Below are 18,205 nucleotides of genomic sequence, written 5' to 3'. Positions count from 1 at the left end.
GTGGTGAGTTTGGGAATCCCAATGACCCAGTGTTCGAGAGATCCCCCTTCTGTTGCAAGGATTTATGTTTACAGGATTTATGTATTTACAGAAAAAAAAGCAATGGTTCAGCATTCAGCTGAACTCCCCAGTTTACTTTTCTGAAGGGTTTTCAAACACACACTTAAAGGAATTTATTTTTAATACTTCTGAAGGTGGAAAATAGGATCTCTTCCCCAACTACAAAAGAAGAGTCTAAATAATTTGGTGAGCTACTGGAATTTCAGTGAACTTTTCCTGACTCTGGTCTCCCTGACTGAAAATTCTGACCCACTGATGCTATCAGTGTAGCAAAGCAACTGCTCTGCAGTAAAACCACAAAGAAAAGAAAAGAAATAATAATAATAATAAAAAAGAAAATAAAAATCTAAGGAGTTGGCAAGGTCAGAGGTGCAGCCTGTATCTAACTTTTACTAATTCCTTGTGTTCTCTGGGCAATGGCTTATTATCTAAAATTGTTAACTGTTCAGTTAAGCATTAACAATTTAATGCATGTAGAACTCAAAGAACAAAGGAGTGCTTGGCTGGAGGGATCAAATAAAGGGGAACTCTGGACCTCTTTAAAAAATAATTAAGTTCAGTGAAGATTGGTGTCCTTTCTACCAGGCGCTATCACAGAACAGGGCAAAAAGATTCCAGGGAAGCCTTTGATCACCTTTACAGCAGAATTTTTCACACTGGCAGAGGGACTCCACTTTCTTGCACCTCATATGTGTTTTACACAATCTCATATTTTGTACCCGAGCTTGGACATGACCCCTTTCACCACACAAAATAAAAGTTTCTTTGCTTTTTCTGTTCTTTTTCCACAGCTGAAATCCTGCTCGTGCCACCTTACCTGCCTGAGCTGGAAGATGCCTCCTGTGCTGACATCCTTGGCAGGAGTCACCTCCACTGGGCAATATTCCCCATTCTCATTCAGCTCCAGAATTTGAACCCAGAGTTCTACTTTGCGGGTCACTTCACTCCACCTGCAGAACACGTCAAATAGTGTTTCTTTTGGGTTCTCTTTCCCCAAATTAAAAAGGAAGAAAAACCCCAAAGCATTAACTCAGGCTGCAGACTGAAGCAGCAAAGGACCACTGCAATAGATGCAACATTTATATGTAGGATTACCCATAAATTTTACTGATAGATATTTTAGTCAAACATCAGAATTAAGCCTTTTCTTGATTCCAACACAAACCCCAATCCCACATTTAAGCTCTGGTCTCAACTCCAGCCACAGAAGCCCAGTGTTGTCAGGGCAATCAGATTTACACAGAAGACAGCAGAATGAAATATGACATTGTCTCACAAGCTTTCAAGATTCAGAGCACTTTCCTGAACTTCATCATATCACTGCCTTCTCTCCAATTCTTCCAAGAGCTTAAAGAAGAAATGGCCACCTCTGTAGAACTTCAAAATTTGAAAGGACAGAGCTACTCATTGCTCAGCTACCAAACATAATTCACTATTTTATGGCATGCTTTCCCATCTTTTCTTTGCCATATATTCCTGACTTTTCTTTTAAACTTCCCTGTATACAGCTTAATACTCAACATGCTCAACACAAGCTGGAAGTAAAAAGAGAAATAACTGCCAATAAATTAAGATGCTGAGCTGCCTTCTAATTGGAGAGGCAAAACAACTCACTTTTAAGAAAATGCTACTACAAGTTTATTTTTGGGACAACAAATGGCTGCCAGCAAACAAGCAATCCCCTCTTTCAGGTTGAATTACCATACTGTTTGCATATTTATTTCAATTGAGATAATAAGCAATACAACTATTCCAAAGGAAGCATTACAGGGATGGCATTTTACGGCCAAGAATTAATGGATTCACAGTGGTCTTCAGGTCAATATTTGATTACTTCCCCCAAACCTGTTTCAAAACCGGGCACCTCAGACAGTGATTTTTCCACAGTTCCAACCTAAGGATCCATTTTCCATATTTACCTGTCACGAAGGCTGCGTGTTTTGGCCTGAATTATTCCCAAATCCCACAGGGCTGGATTTTTGCGGTCACCACTCTGCTTGTGCCCGTAAACCTCAATGGCCAAAGCACCATCATAGAGATGTTCCATGAAGTCTTCAGAAATATTGACAGAAACTTCCTGTGAGGGGCAAATGGGGTTGATGACTGTGACTACACGACTTAAGGCTGTGAGATTTACTGCCTTGATTTTAACATAAGCATTTAACAAAGTCACCCTGGTCCCCAAGACACAATTGAGAGGAAAGGAAGAGCTGCCACCTCGGTTTGTAAAATCAGGAGGCAAAGCAAAGGTATGTGATTTTCTAAAGATTAAAGTCTATAAAGAGCTGAAAAATGACCATAGGCTTTTCCAAGCCTTGATCCAGTGGTTCAAAAATAACGAAATCATATGTCCTAATGTTCAGAATCTGAGAATCAAAAGTCATCAGAAGGTGTTATATCTATTTCATGAATGATAAGTGGAATAAATTGCTCAGTGCAATGAGGAATGATAGAACATGATGAGAACCGGGGTGATTTGGCTGGGATTCATCCAACCTGACTTTAGATGTCTCTATTAAAGATGACTCCACTCAGCTGCTCCAAAGGCAATGGGAAGAAATAGTCTGTTCTAACAATTCAACTTCAATGTCTACATCAGGATAACAGAGATCATGTCCCAGGACGGGACATTTCTCTCCATTACATCAGTGTAGAGTGATCAGCTCAGTTATAGACATCAAATGGACTCACATGAATATCTCCTTCAATCGCACTGAATTTTTACTCTAGGTAAACTTTAATCTAAGTCTCTCTGCTGAACAGATGTTTTCCTTTATTAATTCATTTCACCTCTGATTTTTGTACAGCTGAACAGTGTAGAAGAATCAAACTTAAATGGACTCTGAAGATGTTTAAGTCCTTATTAAAAATGGTACTAGTAGGGTACCAACCTCCTGAAATATTACAATGTGAGCAAAGAGGCAACTAAAACTGTTACAGAAGCATAAATCTGATTTGCCTGTCTTAGATTTTCATTAATAAAGCAAAAAATTTAATTACATTGCAGTGATCAAAGACCACCATGCACCGTGGCTCCTTGCTGATGGAAGACTGGGAAGGATCCACCTCAGGTGCAACACTGACAGGCTCCAGTTGATCCCAGAACGTGTATTTGCAGAACACAAAGTTGGAGAGGTGCTGTGGCAAACCTGTAGCTTGAAGTATTTTAATCTAGAAAAGAGATGAGAAACACGGAAAAAGCATTTATTCATTAGGCACAGAATGAAAAATATCTTCTGGTAGAACAAAGTTAGTCTGTTCTACTGCAAAGGAGAACAAAAAAATAAAAGCACCAAGGCAAAAGATTTTAGAAAACAGAATTTCTGCATTGAAACTCATTGGAGACAATATTTGAGTGCAGCAGTTGAACACTGTCACTAGATGTCACCAGGCATTCATTCATAATTCTTGGGAGTAGAAACTAAGGGGATGAATTTTACAAACACACCAAAACATTTTGTTAGTTTTTAATGGTGAAATATACACCAAAAACATTGTAATTGAAGAGGAATACATTAAAAATCTCATACTTCCACCACAATTGGCTCCTTTATTTTCAAAAAATCCTTGTTATAAAATACTGCTTGTCCGTATTCTGTGATGCAGGAAACAACACAAACCCAACCCCAACAATGCAAAAGTAGCCTGTCCCCTCTTTTTCAAAATCAAAGCCAAATAGAAACAAAAGGTTTTGAATACTCATTCTGATGTAAACAAAGCCATCAAATTAACCATGTATTTAATAAACCTCTATTCTCCATTTGTCAAATTAAGATCAAATTAGTTAGAATTCAACAGTAAGGCAGCACTCAGGATCCTCAGGGGAATGTGTCCTACCACAATGCCCCATCCTGCTTGTAAGGACATGGAGTTCTATGGAACAGGATAAAAAAATGGGGAAAAAAGTACAATTTCTCCCAAACTGTTCATATTGTCCACAAGTCAGCAAGGTTGGGGACCACACCCTCTAATTCCTTTGACCTCTTGCTTTTTTTAACCGGTAGCTTGGTCTACCTTGTGTTTTACTATAGCACAGAACTGCTAGTAAATAATTCCTACTAATTTTCTTTTTATTATTAACAGTAATAAACACATTACATATATATCACAGAATATTTAATATATAGAGAAAGAAATATTGAGAGAATGATTCACAAAACAATGGGAGTTTATCACATTCTGTGACTCCTTTCCAATTAACTATTATGGCACCAACCCTAATACATAGATCTTCCAAGGCTTCCAAGACAGCAATAAACTTCCTGGGGTGAGACTTTGGCATTTAAACACAGTTAAATGAAAGGACCAAACCCCACCTAATTATCTTGTATTATTTCAGCCTCTCCAGAAACAAAACGAGGTTACAAAGAGACATCCAACAGCCAGAAGCCAAGAAGTTCTTTAAGACTTGGGATGGAAATAGAGAAGGTTGCTCAGAGGTTGGGATACACCTGGAACTCACCCTGCAGACAAGTTTTCTCTCCTGAACATCGTTTTCACTGGAACAGTCAGGACTGTCCTCACCTCCCACCAGCCTGTCGTCGATCTCTCCACTCACTCGAACAACTTCAACGTGGAGACGACCTGATACCTGGTAAGAAAGGGGTAAAAATTACATGTGTGCCAGAAACCAGTGACAAGTTCATCCCCTCCTACAACTACTGCTGTTTCTAGTCTGTAAGCAGCCAATATTTTATCCTTTTTCTATTGCTCTTTTTCTCGGTATTTGTTGCACCACACGAAGAACTTGCTTTGGAGCAAGAATCAAAGAGCCTTTGTTGTAAAAACCATAAAGAAATCAGCAACTGGAGTGACTTTGGGAACAATCTCACCTTCAAACCAGTCTCTAGAGAGTCTGCAAAGTGCACACATGAGGCAGAGCACAGAGGATGTTGCCTGGGATGCTCTGAAGTTGTTCTCATAGTATATATTTAAAACCCTACTCTTGATGCCAGTCAGTGCAACCAGTGGAGCTATAGCTCATACTTGTTCTACTATTTATTTTGGGTTATTTCACTCGAAAAGATGCTCACAAAGCCTTCTCCTTTCCCAGTCACTGTGCTGGGATTCAGAGGAACAGTCAGGTATTATGAGACTTGCATAATTCCACATTGTTAGCAAAGAGCTTGTGCACACGAAACTGGAAAGTATCTACCATATACTGGTAATAAACCCACAGGCTGTAATTAAACAGTTGAGTAAGGACAGATTATAGGAGAATGACAAACCTCTCCCTTCTGATTGATGATTGGAACTGCATATTGTAGCTTCACATCATAGAACAGGCACTCAAGGAAAACGTTGGCTACTCCAATAAGGCTGTGGTTTTCCTGCTCATCGTAGAAGGGGTCAGCTCTCCTGAAGTAAGATCTCATCACCTGCAAGCAAGTTCACATAAAGCAAGGAAACCAAACTTCTCATGAAACACTTTCCTAAGTCTTGCACAACCAGCCTGGTGAAAGAAAAAGGGACTCAAGCAAGAGGACAGATTAGGTCACAGGAAGAATGGAAAAGAATTTTACTTTGGATTAGGCCCTTTTACTTTGGATAAGGTCCATCCTCAGCAAGTTCTCCTTAACTTTGTCAGATTCCTGAACATTAACTGCTGTTGTATTACTTAATGCTTTGTTCTGTCACCAAACTATGCATGCAAACAGGCATCAAAGTGACAAGACAAGTGTTAATGAAATGCTGAAGATCCCTTCTGTACTAGGAAAAGCAAAACTTCAGGAAAACTTAGCTCTTTACATATTCACTCCTCACCTCCACCCAACCCCCCTCTTGAAAATTTAACAGGATGTAATTCCATCAGAACAATGACTGGAGTAATTTCTACTTACTGGATTGTCTTCCTCACAGTCTTTCCACTCCTGGTAAAGATCCCTCATATCCACCAACCGATTCTCCAGCTTTTCCAGTGACCAAATCTGTTTGCCTTTCCCTTTCCTTCTCACCTGGATAGCAGGCTCACTGAGAATTGCACCTCTCTGGGAAGCAATTAAAGAGATATCAGTGAGGCATTTGTGTCACAACAAGGAAAAAATAGTTTAAAACTAACACAAAGTTGGAATATCTTTGGGAAAAGTCTGTTCTTTTTTTGTTCTGGCTTGAGCAACCAAATCCAAGTGTGACAGACTCTTGAGTTCAGCTGTCACAGTGTATTTCTGTTCAGTTTAACTGGGAAGCTAATCACAGCTACAGGGGCTAGTTTCCCTGGATTTTCACCTTGCATAAGTGTTAGAAATAGGAACATTTAAGCATTTCACAAATATCCTCAAATTACAGCAGGCATGGAGTTCCAGCTAAAGTTACTACTGCCTGCAACTTTCAATTAGTGCAGACACTTAACCCCCTTCATCATCCTGTTTCTGGATGTGTCTTCTCCAGAGGACTGTGAGAAAAACTTCTAAAACAACTGATTACAATTATAAACCTGGAATAAAATCCATGTACTGTACTAACAATGGCCTGAGTATCACCCAAATACTGAGTCAAAGGACAGAAATAACACCAGCTCAGGTAGCCAGTCTGAGACAGGGAAGTCTGGGTTCAGCTCCTCCTTCCAAAATTTCTAAGATGCCTGGGAACAAATAATCCAAATCCTCTCTGCTCCAGGTCCTCCCTACACAAAGGAGGTGGCAGCATTTTCACAGCTCACTGGGAGGATGCAAATGATGGTAAATACTTGAAATAGATGGTACCCAACCTGCACAGATTTTGTCACTCTGCAACAGAAGCAAGTGTGAACTTCAACACCAGTGGAAAGGTCTTGCACCAAAACATGTATAATTTATGGCATATTATAGGATTTTCATAGTATAAAATAAGATAAGGATGCAGCATGGTCTAACAGAGCCATATTTAATGCACTTGACTGGCAAAATATCTCGACCATTAAAGTAAAAATAAAAGAAATATGAACGTAAAGAGGCAAATTTACTGAAAAAACAATTTAATCTCATCAGAGTGACCTTACCTTACTGTTGGCATTAAGGCTTGAAGCTGGGATCTGAAGGGTCACTTTGTACTCTGTCCTCTTGTCCAGCTCTTCTCCGATAAAATTGGCTTCTCTCACGTACAAATTGGCTTTAACAATCTGCTCTCGCAGCTTCCTCAGGCTGTGGGTCAACATTTCTTCTCTGAAAGAAGGGGAGTGGGAGGGGGAGACAGGAAAAATCATGATATTTAAGTACTGAAACTGAGTGCAAAATAAAGGGATGAGGGGCCAACAGGGAGCTTATGGGACAGGATTAAAGGGAGGGAAGGGATGGGTGACATTACAGTGGGGGGAATTCAACCACCCCGGTATCTGTTGGAGGGAAAACACAACAGAACATAAGCAATCCAGGAGGTTCCTGGAATGTCTTAGTGATAACTTCTTTCTCCAAATGACAGAGGAGCCAAGGAGGAGAAGTGCCATGCTGGACCTTGTTCTCATCAGCAAGGAGAGGCTGCTGTGCAATGTGAAGCTCAAGGGCAGCCTGGGCTGCAGTGACCATGAAATAGTGGAGTTCCAGATCCTCAGGGCAGCAGGGAGGGCACACAGCAAGCTCGTGACCCTGGGCTTTAGGAGAGAAAACTTTGTCCTCTTTAGGAATCTGCTTGGTAGAGTCACATGGGATAATGCCCTGGAGGGAAGAGGGGCCCAAGGAGGCTGGTTGATATTCAAGGATTGTGTCCTCCAAGCTCAGGAGTGATGAATCTCTATGAAGAGGCAGTCAGGCAAAAATGCCAGGAGGCCTGTGTGGATGAACAAGGAGCTTCTGGACCAACTCAAACACAAAATGAATTCTACAGAGGGTGAAAGCAAGGACAAGTAGCCTGGGAGGAATACAGAGAACCTGTCCAAGCAGACAGGAATCAGGATAGGAAAGCCGAAGTCCTGACAGAATCAAACCTGACCAGAGATGTCAAGGACAAGAAAAGCTCTTGTATAGAGGAAGACTAAGGAAAATGTGGGCCCTCTTGGAAAGAAACAGGAGACCTGGTTACCCAGGACATGGAGAAGGCTCAGGTACTCAACAGCTTTTCTGCCTTGGTCTTCACCATCAAGTGTTCCATCCAAGTTACAGAAGGTGAAAGCAGGGATTGGGAGAATGACGAACCACCCACTGCAGGAGAAGATCAGGTTTGAGACCATCTAAGGAACATAAAGGAGCACAAATCCATGGGATCTGATGAAATCCACCTGTGGGTCCTGAGGGAACTGATGGATTTAGTGGCTCAGACACCATCCATCATATTTGAGAAGTTGTAGCAGTCTGGTGAAGTTCCCACTGACTGGAAAAGTGGAAACATAATTCCCAATTTTAAAAAGGGAAATAAGGAAGACCCAGAGAACTGCAGCCTGGCCAGTCCCACCTCCAAGCCCAGCAAGATCATGGAGCAGATCCTCCTGGAAGCTGTGCTAAGGCACATGGAAGATAAGGAGGTGACTGGTGACAGCCAGTGTGTCTTCACTGAGGGCAAATCACGCCTTAAAAATTTGGTGGCACTGTACAGTGGAATACTGAGGTGAGGGATGAGAGAAGAGCAACTGATGTCATCCACCTGAACTCATGCAAAGAATTTGACACTGTCCTGTAAAACATCCTGGTGTCCAGCTCTGGGACCCTCAACATCACAAGGACATGGAGCTGCTGGAGCAAATCCAGAGGAGGCCATGGAGATGCACCAAGGGCTGGGAACTCTCTGCTCTGGAGACAGGCTGGAAGAGCTGAGGGTGTCCACCAGGAGAAGAGAAGGCTCCAGGGAGACCTGAGAGTCCCTTCCAGTGCCTAAAGGGGTTTCAAAAGAGTCAGAGAGGGACTTGGTATAAGGAATGGAGGGACAGGACAAGGGGGAATGGATTCCCACTGGAATAGGACAGGGTTAGATGGGATAATGGGAAGACATCCTTCCTTGTGAGGGCACTGAGGCCCTGGCACAGGTTGCCCAGAAAAGTTGTGGCTGCCCCATCTCTGGAAGTGTCCAAGGCCAGGATGGATGGGGTTGGAGCAACCTGGGATAGTGGAAGGTGTCCCTGCCCATGGTACGGGGTTGGAATGAGATGAGCTTTAAGGTCCCTTCCCACCCAAACCATTCTATGACTTTTAACACAAAAATCAGGTGAATTAAATTAAATTTTTTCTGGAAAAAAAATTATCACTATGAATTTAGCAGTATGAAAATTAGGATACTGCTGGCTTTGGAGACTTCTCCATGCATCTGCTGAACAGTCAGCTATTGTGTGGCTCATTCCAGAGCTTTCCCACCACAGCTGTGGATGTTCCGTCTTACAGAGAAAGGTTTATTCAGACAACATGACCCATTTCCTCACTGGCCTTCCTGGCAAGTGTGAGAGAGAGAGTCAACTGTGCAGCACAGGAATCTGGGACCACAAAATATTCCAGCCACACACCTCGTTAGACTGTCTCAAATATTTTCTACTTCAAAAGTTGCTTTTCTAGCCCTATATATTAGATTTGTATTTTCTCATGACAATGCCTTTTTCATACTCATTGATTTAGAGTTCAAGTTTCATCTTCCTCCCACTGCTGTTCTTTTTGACAGCAATACTGGAGAACATCATTGAGGGGCTGAAGTGAAAAAACCTCAGGAGGAGGCAGAGAGGACAGTGACCCCTCTGTGGTTATTAAACTGTTTTTGCAATGCTCTGGTTTAAAATTCTTTGTATCATCCTCTTACTCCCTTTCCTTTCTGCACTCCTGCAGTTGTCAGGTCTGTCAGATCCAAGTCAAGAGGAAAAACAACCTCCCAGCAGCTGAATCATGATCCACAGAAGAACAAACTCATACAGGAGTCTCAAAATTTCTTCCAATCACCTCATCTTTAGTCAAATTTGTTGCTGAACAGGATAGAGCTTATCCTTAAGAACAAAGCAGGAACTCATTCTTTCTCAGCTTTTCCACTACTATAAATCTGATTATTCTGGAGGTGTTGGATGGGGCTTGGAGCTGCTTTAGTGGAAGATGTCCCTGCTCATGGTAGGGCGTTGGAATGAGATGAGCTTTAAGGTGCCCTCCAACCCAAACTGTTCAGTCATTCTACAATTCTTGGACTAATATTTCGGCCGTGTCCTCCCCAAGCTCTCCAGGACTCCTGCCAGAAACTCATCAGAGCTTTGCAACACAATGAAAACCTTCCAAAATTCAGAAGCACTGGAGAACTTTGCCTGAACAGCGCTGCTGGTGAGGTGTGCTGACCCACCTCTCCTCGGCCCACTGCCTCAGGCGCTGCTGGGCACTGGGAGAGTGGAAGGAGAACCGGTCCATGCTGCGGAAATGCTGCTTCTCCGGCGACAGCCGCCTCCGCAGCTGCTCCAGCTCGTGCTCGTACATCAGCCTCTGCCTCTCCAGGGCAGATCTCTTCTCCTCCTCGTGCTGCTGCTCCAGGCTCTGCAGGATCGACTGCATCGGATCTGAGCAGATGTGGGAGATAAAGAAGGTGGCACAGTGAAATCCGTGTCAAGGAGTGTCCTTGTGATGTGTGATGTAAACACAGTTATCACAGAAAAAGAGACTATTTTTGTTGCAACTTCTCTTAAAATATTTAAAACATTTATATGTTTTACTCATGGTTATATACTTAATATATAGTATTTATTTTATACATTAACATATTACACCTACTATAGATTATATATTTCTTATATATTATATATTTTACCTATTATATATTTTTATATATTATATGTCATATATGTTATATTTTATATGTTATCAATTTCTTATATATATTTATATATTTCACATATAGTTATATATTTTACATATAGTATTCATATATTTATTTTATATATTAACATATATATCATATTATATATTCTATATAATATATTGTTATGGATTAAATTTTTATTCATCATATTTTTCTTATATATTTATAATTTTACATAGTATATTTTTCTTATGTATTTATATATTTTATATAGTATATATTTCTTATATATATTTATATATTTCACATATAATATTAATATATATTTATTTTATATATTAGCATACATACTACATGTACTATATATTTTATATACTTCTTATTTGTATTTGTATGTCTTTATAGATTAGATATTTCTTCTATATATCTATACATTTATAGATTTACATATTGATATGTAAAATGTAATAAAAACATTTTGTTATTTACTTATTTAATGTTTATGTATTTAAACTTTAATATGTAAAGTATAATAAAATGTGTTTTATTTATATTTAAGTGTATTTTAAAAAATATTTTTAAAATGCTGCTGAACTGTGGAGCAGAACAAACATCTACAGAACACACTGGACAGATGATTTAAGAGAATTAAGAAAAGGGACAGACCAAGCTGAAAAAAACCCTTCCTCCTGTTTCCCAAAATAATCCCATTCTGAGACAGCTACATAAGACCACAAAAATTAAAGAACATGCTTTCAGAGACAGAAATCCCCGGAGTTAATGCCTGAGTGAGACATAAGACAAGAAAAATAAACAACAAAGTGAAAACACTTTGATTTGAGGCTGCAGTTCCACCAGTATTCCAGCTTTGGCTTTTCCCTCAACGAGAACTGCCAAAGCAAACAGGCTGCCATGGACATTTTTCCTCCTCAAGTACAAAGATGGCTGTGATGAGTCACTCACAAGGAAAATTCTCCAGTGGGAAGTTATGAGGGAAAACGTTTGTGGTTGAGCGTCCCCGAAGATGGAACCTCATATTCTGTTCACATTCCCAATAATTTCTGGTGTTTCTTACCATTACTACCCAGGGCCTTCATAGTGACTTCCATCTGGGCATATTCATAGCTGAAGTTGATCTCACTGGACACTTCACTGGAATTGTCTCCATCTACGTCCAGCTGCTCCACACTGTTACTGCACTTCATGGAGTTGTCCCGCTCCTCATCCTCATGATCTGCCTTCTTTTTCTTCTTCGGTAAATTCAGCCTTTAAATAAGAGGGAAATTGTTAAAGAACTATTAATTGCTCAACTGTGAAACATGGGGTTGCTTTCAAAGGTTATCAAATCAAGTGGATCATCCAAATCAGTAGATTCTTCCCTTTCAAAATTTGTTGATCTCCAGTGAGTGTAGTTTGGGAGTAGAAGGGAAACTAACCAATTCATTCTGTACTCTATTAATAATAGAGTACTTGATATTATCAATTATACATCATGAAATTTTTCAGTTGTTCCACATCCAAACAATTCAGAGGCAATAATGAACTGATATCTCGTTTTTATGCAGATTCTTCTTTCAAGCATAAAAGAAAACAATGAAATTTTAGATTATTATTTAAATCCACTGATCTTTAAGGTATTTCAGAGGGTTGGTGCAAACATACAACTCCTTTAATATCTTTTGTACCTGAAGAAGTGGTTGTTTCCCCACAGGATTCTGTCTCCATGATGGAGCTGGATCGGACACACGACAGCAGAACCATTTACAAATGTCCTGTGAAAAGGAAAAAATCTAAAGCAAATGCATTTATAAGGCTTAATTTTTTCCCTTCCCTATACTATTTTCTTTACTGGAACAAGTAAGGGTAGGAAAACAGGTTTATGTCTTGCAAACAGACAAAATATCCCCAGAAAGTTCACTGATCTACCCAGTTTCGTACACTCCTCAAACTCAGCTTGTTTTGATCTCTTAAGCTTATGAATTTCAGTATATTTAGACAGATATTATGATACTGTGTCTGAGGAGTAAAATTAGAGCTTAAAAATGAAGGGTCTGAAAAAAAACGTCACTAGAAAGAAACATTTTCACACTACTTTGAAATATAGACACAAAGCCAAAATTTTTGAATAAGACATTAGACACCTTTGCTACTTAAATAGCTTGAGGACAATAAACTAATTAAAATAATCAGAAACTACTTTTATTTCAGAGTCAGATTCTAAGTTTGAAAATAGGATTGTAGGATAACTCAAATTTGAAGGCAATCTCAGGGTGCCATCCACTCCAATCTGCTACAGCTCAGCGTAAATGTGAAAAGGGTGAATCTTGTGTGTTAACAAGAAATTATTGGAGATGCTGACACTGCATGTCATCTTGTGATCAATTTGAATGTACCATCTGCTTCTCAAGTAGTGCTACTTAATCAAATAAAGCAACAAATGCTTCAGCAGCTCTTTGCATATCAACAGATTTCCTAGAAAATTAATTCAAACTTTGATAGAGTTACATCTCTGCAGCTGCAAATCAGGGAGTATCTACTTGTTGAAAGCACATAAATTTACTCATTCCCTCTTTGAAAACTCGGGCTACAAACACCATCTCTGAGAGAAATCTCATTAGAATGAAGCACATGAATTGAGAATTGAGAGAGAGGCAGGTGACAATTAAAATGTAAAATCAGGATACAAGAAGTAGAATTTTCTTGCTTCAGAACAGATAGAAAAGTTTATTTTCCAAGCATCTTTTTGCACCACTAATCATACTATACTAAATAAAATGACAATTATTATAAAACTGGAGCTGTATTTTTTAACTTTACCTAGTATTTTTCTGAGGAGTTAACATAACCTGGCCTTCTGGGGTGATGTCTATGATGCAGTGCTCAGGAAGAATTCCCATTCCACACAGCTGGATATCTTGGGAGTTGTCTGAGCCTATTAACGTGTGCTCCTGGGGAAAAATTAATTTAGACTTTAGCAATGGATTGCAAAAGTTCACTAGTTCTATCTCCTTCTGGATGTATCCTGTCATCTAGTTCCAAAATTTGACAGCTCTTTAATACTTCCCTTAGAGGGAAAAAGAAGGAAGCATTGGAAGCAAATCAATGCTTTGTCTTACAGTAGCAAGCAGGAAGCATCAGGAAAGTTTACAGGTAACAGTTAAATCCAAAAATGAAGAGGTTTTTATAATTTAATTGTGGAATTTGGTGGCTTGGGACGTTGTAGAAGCCAAAGGTGTAAAGAATTTCAAAGAGGAATTAAGGGAGATTCACAGATCCATGGCTATTGCACAGGTTCCATCCGGATCAGCAACAGCTTAGGAAAGAAGTTCCTGAGGTACTTGAGGCATGAGGGATTTGGCAGATGAAGGATCACTCCACACACAGTATTAGAGAATAATTTAGGTTGGAAAAGACCTTGAACATCAAGTTTTAACTGTACCCCCCCACTGCCAAGGTCACCACTGAGCCATGTCCCCAAGTGCTACATCCACAGAGCTTTTAAATCCCTCCAGGGATGGCGACTCCATCACAGCCCTGGGCAGCTTTGCCAGGGCTGGACAATCCTTTTGGGGCTGAAATTTCTTTTTTAGGCATCTCTAAGTAATTTTTAGGGAACAGATGCAACAGACAGGCCAGTTCAAGTTGTTCTTCAGTAGTTGTCAGACCCAGTGCATACACAGCTCAGCATTAAAGGGAATGTGGGCAGCATACTCTGAGTTTAATCTCAGGATTTTAGGAAAACCAGGCCTAAGTCACTTTACCAAAAGAATTTCAAAGCAAGGCAGTTTCTACACCAAGATGCTCAACCAAAATTGAGTTGTTAAAAAAAAATAATAAAGACTAACTGAAGTAGACAAAATCTACTCCAAGGAGTTTTCCCTAGAAAAGGAAAGCAGCAGAGAACCACCTGAGACTTTCTTGCTGGTACTGGTGGGCCAAGGCCTGTTTTCTGAGCAGGCTTTGCCTTTGGAGGGTCTTGTTCTGTGTTCCCAGTGACCACTGGGAGAACTGGGCTCTGCCTCAACATCTGCCACTGTCCAGGCTGAATTAGCAGCTGAGTCCCACCGAGGACATTTATGGACAAGGCATCTCAGAAAGATTCAACTGTTCTCCCAAAACCTCAGCTCTTCTGTCCTTTTTGAAGTTTTTTTAGCAGCTACAACACTGAAAAAGTTTTTTTCCTCATTTTTATTGAGATATCACAGAGCCAGGATGACAGATCTAAAAGAGGATCACGTACTTCCCAAGACTAACTAAACCAAAACCATCTTTCAGCCTAATTGCTGATTTTGTAGCTGTTTTGAGAGTTACTACAGACCACTTCAAAGGGAAGAGAATGATTTAATGTGAAGCTCAAACTGCTGATGTTCACTGCTAAACTTTTAGAACTTGCACTCCAAAATGTGACTTAAAAATGGTTGTACCTTATTTCTCCTCCTGAGTCCTACACCTATAATTTGTAAAAACCAGAATAAACCACCCAAGTGTTTCAGCACAGAGTCCAAAAGTCACGTGTTTCACGTTTAATATCAGAAATGGGGGTTGCACATCAACAAAAGTGCTGAGGCAGAACAGAGTTTGATTTTTACTCCTGGTAAGTTGCACGAACAGGATTAAAAAAGGCATTTTATAAATTGAAGACAGCACTCAGAATTTCTACAAATGCAGAAGCTGATTACTGATATGCCCAATCTCTATATAAAACAATTTTATGGGAAAAGGCTTGTGGAAGTTGGTACAAAAAAACCAACCAACAAAAAAACCCACATCTCAAAACAGGAGACAGTTTCTCAAAAAGAACATCTCTAGATTTCTTTCAAAAACACCCAAATAGAACCAAAACAAAACCAAACACTCCCCTGCCATGAAGAATTTGAAATAAAAAGGTTGTACTCATACCAATTTTAATATGCACATATTTTTAATATCTTTACTTATACTGTTTTTATAAAACTCTCTAAGTACACCTCTGCCAATGGCATTAGAGGGGTCCACTTCTACCATTAAAAATATATTTAAAATTATATTACAATAAATATTATTTATATCACATTTATAATAAATACATATATTTACCTTTAAATAGTACACCAGAAGTTCATTGAGAGCTGGATCAGCATTCAAATTGACCAGGAAGCACTTATTATCCCCAACTTTTATTCCAGAAGACTGAAGGGATATGCCAAGGCTTTCCAGCTGTTTCTGACGCTCCTGCAAGAAAGCAGCCATCAAAATTGAGCTGACTGATGTACAACCCTCCAGAATTCCATTCCCATCTGCCAGAGCAACGGGACAAAAATGATGGATTGATGCTTCTACGACAGGTAGCTCTTTCTTCTGAGATAGATTAGACACAAAAGCCTCAGTTCTCCCAAGGTTTGATCAGGATTATCCGTAATTTCTCCTGTCCTTCCACCTCTGGTCTCGGAGGGCTCCGTGCTGGGGTCTCACACAGTCCCATATTCCCAGTGGAAAAGGAAAGCAGCCGAGAGAGCAACACACTGCAGCTCTGTGGAGCTTCTCCATGACCTCACTGGGACAGCAAAATGCTACCACAAAGCCATCTCTAGTGTCCTTTATTTTCTCTTTGGAGCTAAAAAGCAACAAGTTAAGTTAAATCCCTGCCAAGTCAAGCTCCATGTCTGTCTTTTGTTGCAGAGTAATCAAAATGACAAAAAACTGGCAACCTGCTATTTAAGTAATGCAAAGAACACTTCCTGCTGAACAAGAATAGCAGCGTTTTGGATGGTGTTTTGTTCTTGTCAATGGACTTCATAGAAATGCACAACAAAGCATTACTGTGCAAAAATGTCCATCTTTCAAAGGGAAGTGTTTGGGTGAGACCAGAGCAGTGAAAGAGGAACATTAAACGTTTCTGACTCAGGAACAGAAAGGGATTCTTCTACAAAAAAAACACATTGGGATAGAAACCTCCAGGATTGTTCCCAGGATCAGACAGAAACTGAAGTGAGACTCCCTGTAAACAAAAAAATTAAAAGTAAATATGGGAGGCTTCTCACAGGATTACTAAGGGGAAGCAGAAACAGGAGAGGGTGAATGCAGTGAGTAAAAAAAATGCAAGATACCTACAGTGCTTTGCCTGTGCTGCTGAGACTTCCTAAAAAATACAAAATTAGCAAAGATATGTAGGAATAATGTTGGACTGCTTATTAAAGTTCTGATCTTTACCTACCAGCGTGCTTTGTATTTAAAAAATGAGTATGTCATACTGCTGAGTGTAATTCTCTGTTCAGCACTGGAGTTGTACCAGGTCTAATCAAGATTAAATTGCAAAGAATAGCACAACCTGCTCTTGATTTTCTCTTTGTCTCCCCACAGGCTCACAAAACCAACATAATGTCCTTGTAAGGAAAAGTCATGTGTGTGAGAAAACAAAGAACAGAGGAAAAACTGCAGGGTGATGTCAAAGATCCCTCTTCTGATCAGCAGTGCCAGGCTCCGAAGTTCACAGAATTCCTTATTATCTACAGAGATAAAGAATGTGATGCCCAAAGGAGAACTTGGCCCACAATCTAAATCTCATAAGATTAACTGAAAGAAAATGAGGCAGTTTCTGTTAATTTTCGCTCAAGACCTAATGTTAATAAACTTAAACACTCAAAACCACATTAAAAGTGTGTCAAATATTCACTGAAAATGTAAAAAATTGCCTGTTGTTCTTTGAGGCTGTGGAGCCTTATTGTCACTCCATCACTACAAACTGCCTCTTTGATGGTGTTTTATGAGGAATCATCCTCTTCTCAAAGATTTACAATTATTTCCCCAACCTACCTGCTGCAATTTGACAGACAGATGTTGGTGTATGCTGGTCAGAAATAAAACCATGGTATAAATATTTTTAGCCTTAGGCCTGCCTAAGTCTACAGTATTGGGTTTGCATGGCCAGGTTTTGATAGCAGTGGGGCTGCAGAGGTGGCTTCTGTGAGGAGCTGCCAGAAGCTTCCCCATGTCCAACAGAGCCAATTCCAGCTCCAAGACATACCTACCACTGGCCAAGGTTGAGCTCATCAGTGATGGTGGTGAAGAAGGGGAAGAAATCCTGCACAACTGCAGGCAGAGAAAAAAGGAGTGAGAATATGTGAGAGAACCAACTCTGCAGACTCTCAGGGCAGTGCAGCAGGAGGGGCAGGAGGTGCTCCAGGCACCAGAGCTGAGGGTCCCCTGAAGCCCATGGAGAGGTAGCTGTGCCCCTGCAGCCCAGGGAGGTCCATGGGGGAGCAGAGATCCACCTGCAGCCCCTGGAGACCCCACATCAGAGCAAGAGGTTGCCCAAAAGAGGCTGTGATCTGTGGGAAGCCCAGGCTGGAGCAGCTCCTGGCAGGACCTGTGTCCCCATGGAGAGAGGAGCCCACGCTGGAGCAGGTTTGCTGGCAGGACTTGGGACCTCACGGGGGACAGATACCACTGGAGCAGCCTGAAGGACTGACCCTGTGGAAAGGGATCCCACACTGGAGCAGCCTGTTCC

The 18,205-nt window shown here is 40.4% G+C and overlaps 1 protein-coding gene across 3 annotated transcripts in view; it reads right to left on the bottom strand.

The window, feature by feature from the left end:
- The window catches only part of KIF13B (kinesin family member 13B), a 127,891-nt gene that overhangs the window by 41,494 nt on the left and 68,192 nt on the right, over nucleotides 1-18,205 (bottom strand). For all 3 annotated transcript variants that reach the window (XM_027665071.1, XM_027665073.1, XM_027665074.1), the window contains exons 13-24: nucleotides 15,796-15,930; nucleotides 13,537-13,667; nucleotides 12,405-12,491; nucleotides 11,795-11,985; nucleotides 10,270-10,480; nucleotides 7,037-7,199; nucleotides 5,901-6,047; nucleotides 5,289-5,438; nucleotides 4,523-4,651; nucleotides 3,061-3,231; nucleotides 1,980-2,137; nucleotides 878-1,010 (exon numbers count right to left, since the gene is read on the bottom strand). In XM_027665071.1, coding sequence (XP_027520872.1) covers nucleotides 878-1,010; nucleotides 1,980-2,137; nucleotides 3,061-3,231; nucleotides 4,523-4,651; nucleotides 5,289-5,438; nucleotides 5,901-6,047; nucleotides 7,037-7,199; nucleotides 10,270-10,480; nucleotides 11,795-11,985; nucleotides 12,405-12,491; nucleotides 13,537-13,667; nucleotides 15,796-15,930 — 1,806 coding nt within the window. The remainder of the gene's footprint in view (nucleotides 1-877; nucleotides 1,011-1,979; nucleotides 2,138-3,060; nucleotides 3,232-4,522; nucleotides 4,652-5,288; nucleotides 5,439-5,900; nucleotides 6,048-7,036; nucleotides 7,200-10,269; nucleotides 10,481-11,794; nucleotides 11,986-12,404; nucleotides 12,492-13,536; nucleotides 13,668-15,795; nucleotides 15,931-18,205) is intronic.

The sequence above is a fragment of the Corapipo altera genome, unplaced genomic scaffold, assembly GCF_003945725.1.
Source record: "Corapipo altera isolate COAL_440 unplaced genomic scaffold, ASM394572v1 164, whole genome shotgun sequence".
NCBI lineage: Eukaryota > Metazoa > Chordata > Aves > Passeriformes > Pipridae > Corapipo > Corapipo altera.
This window is presented reverse-complemented; position numbering and strand designations above follow the sequence as displayed.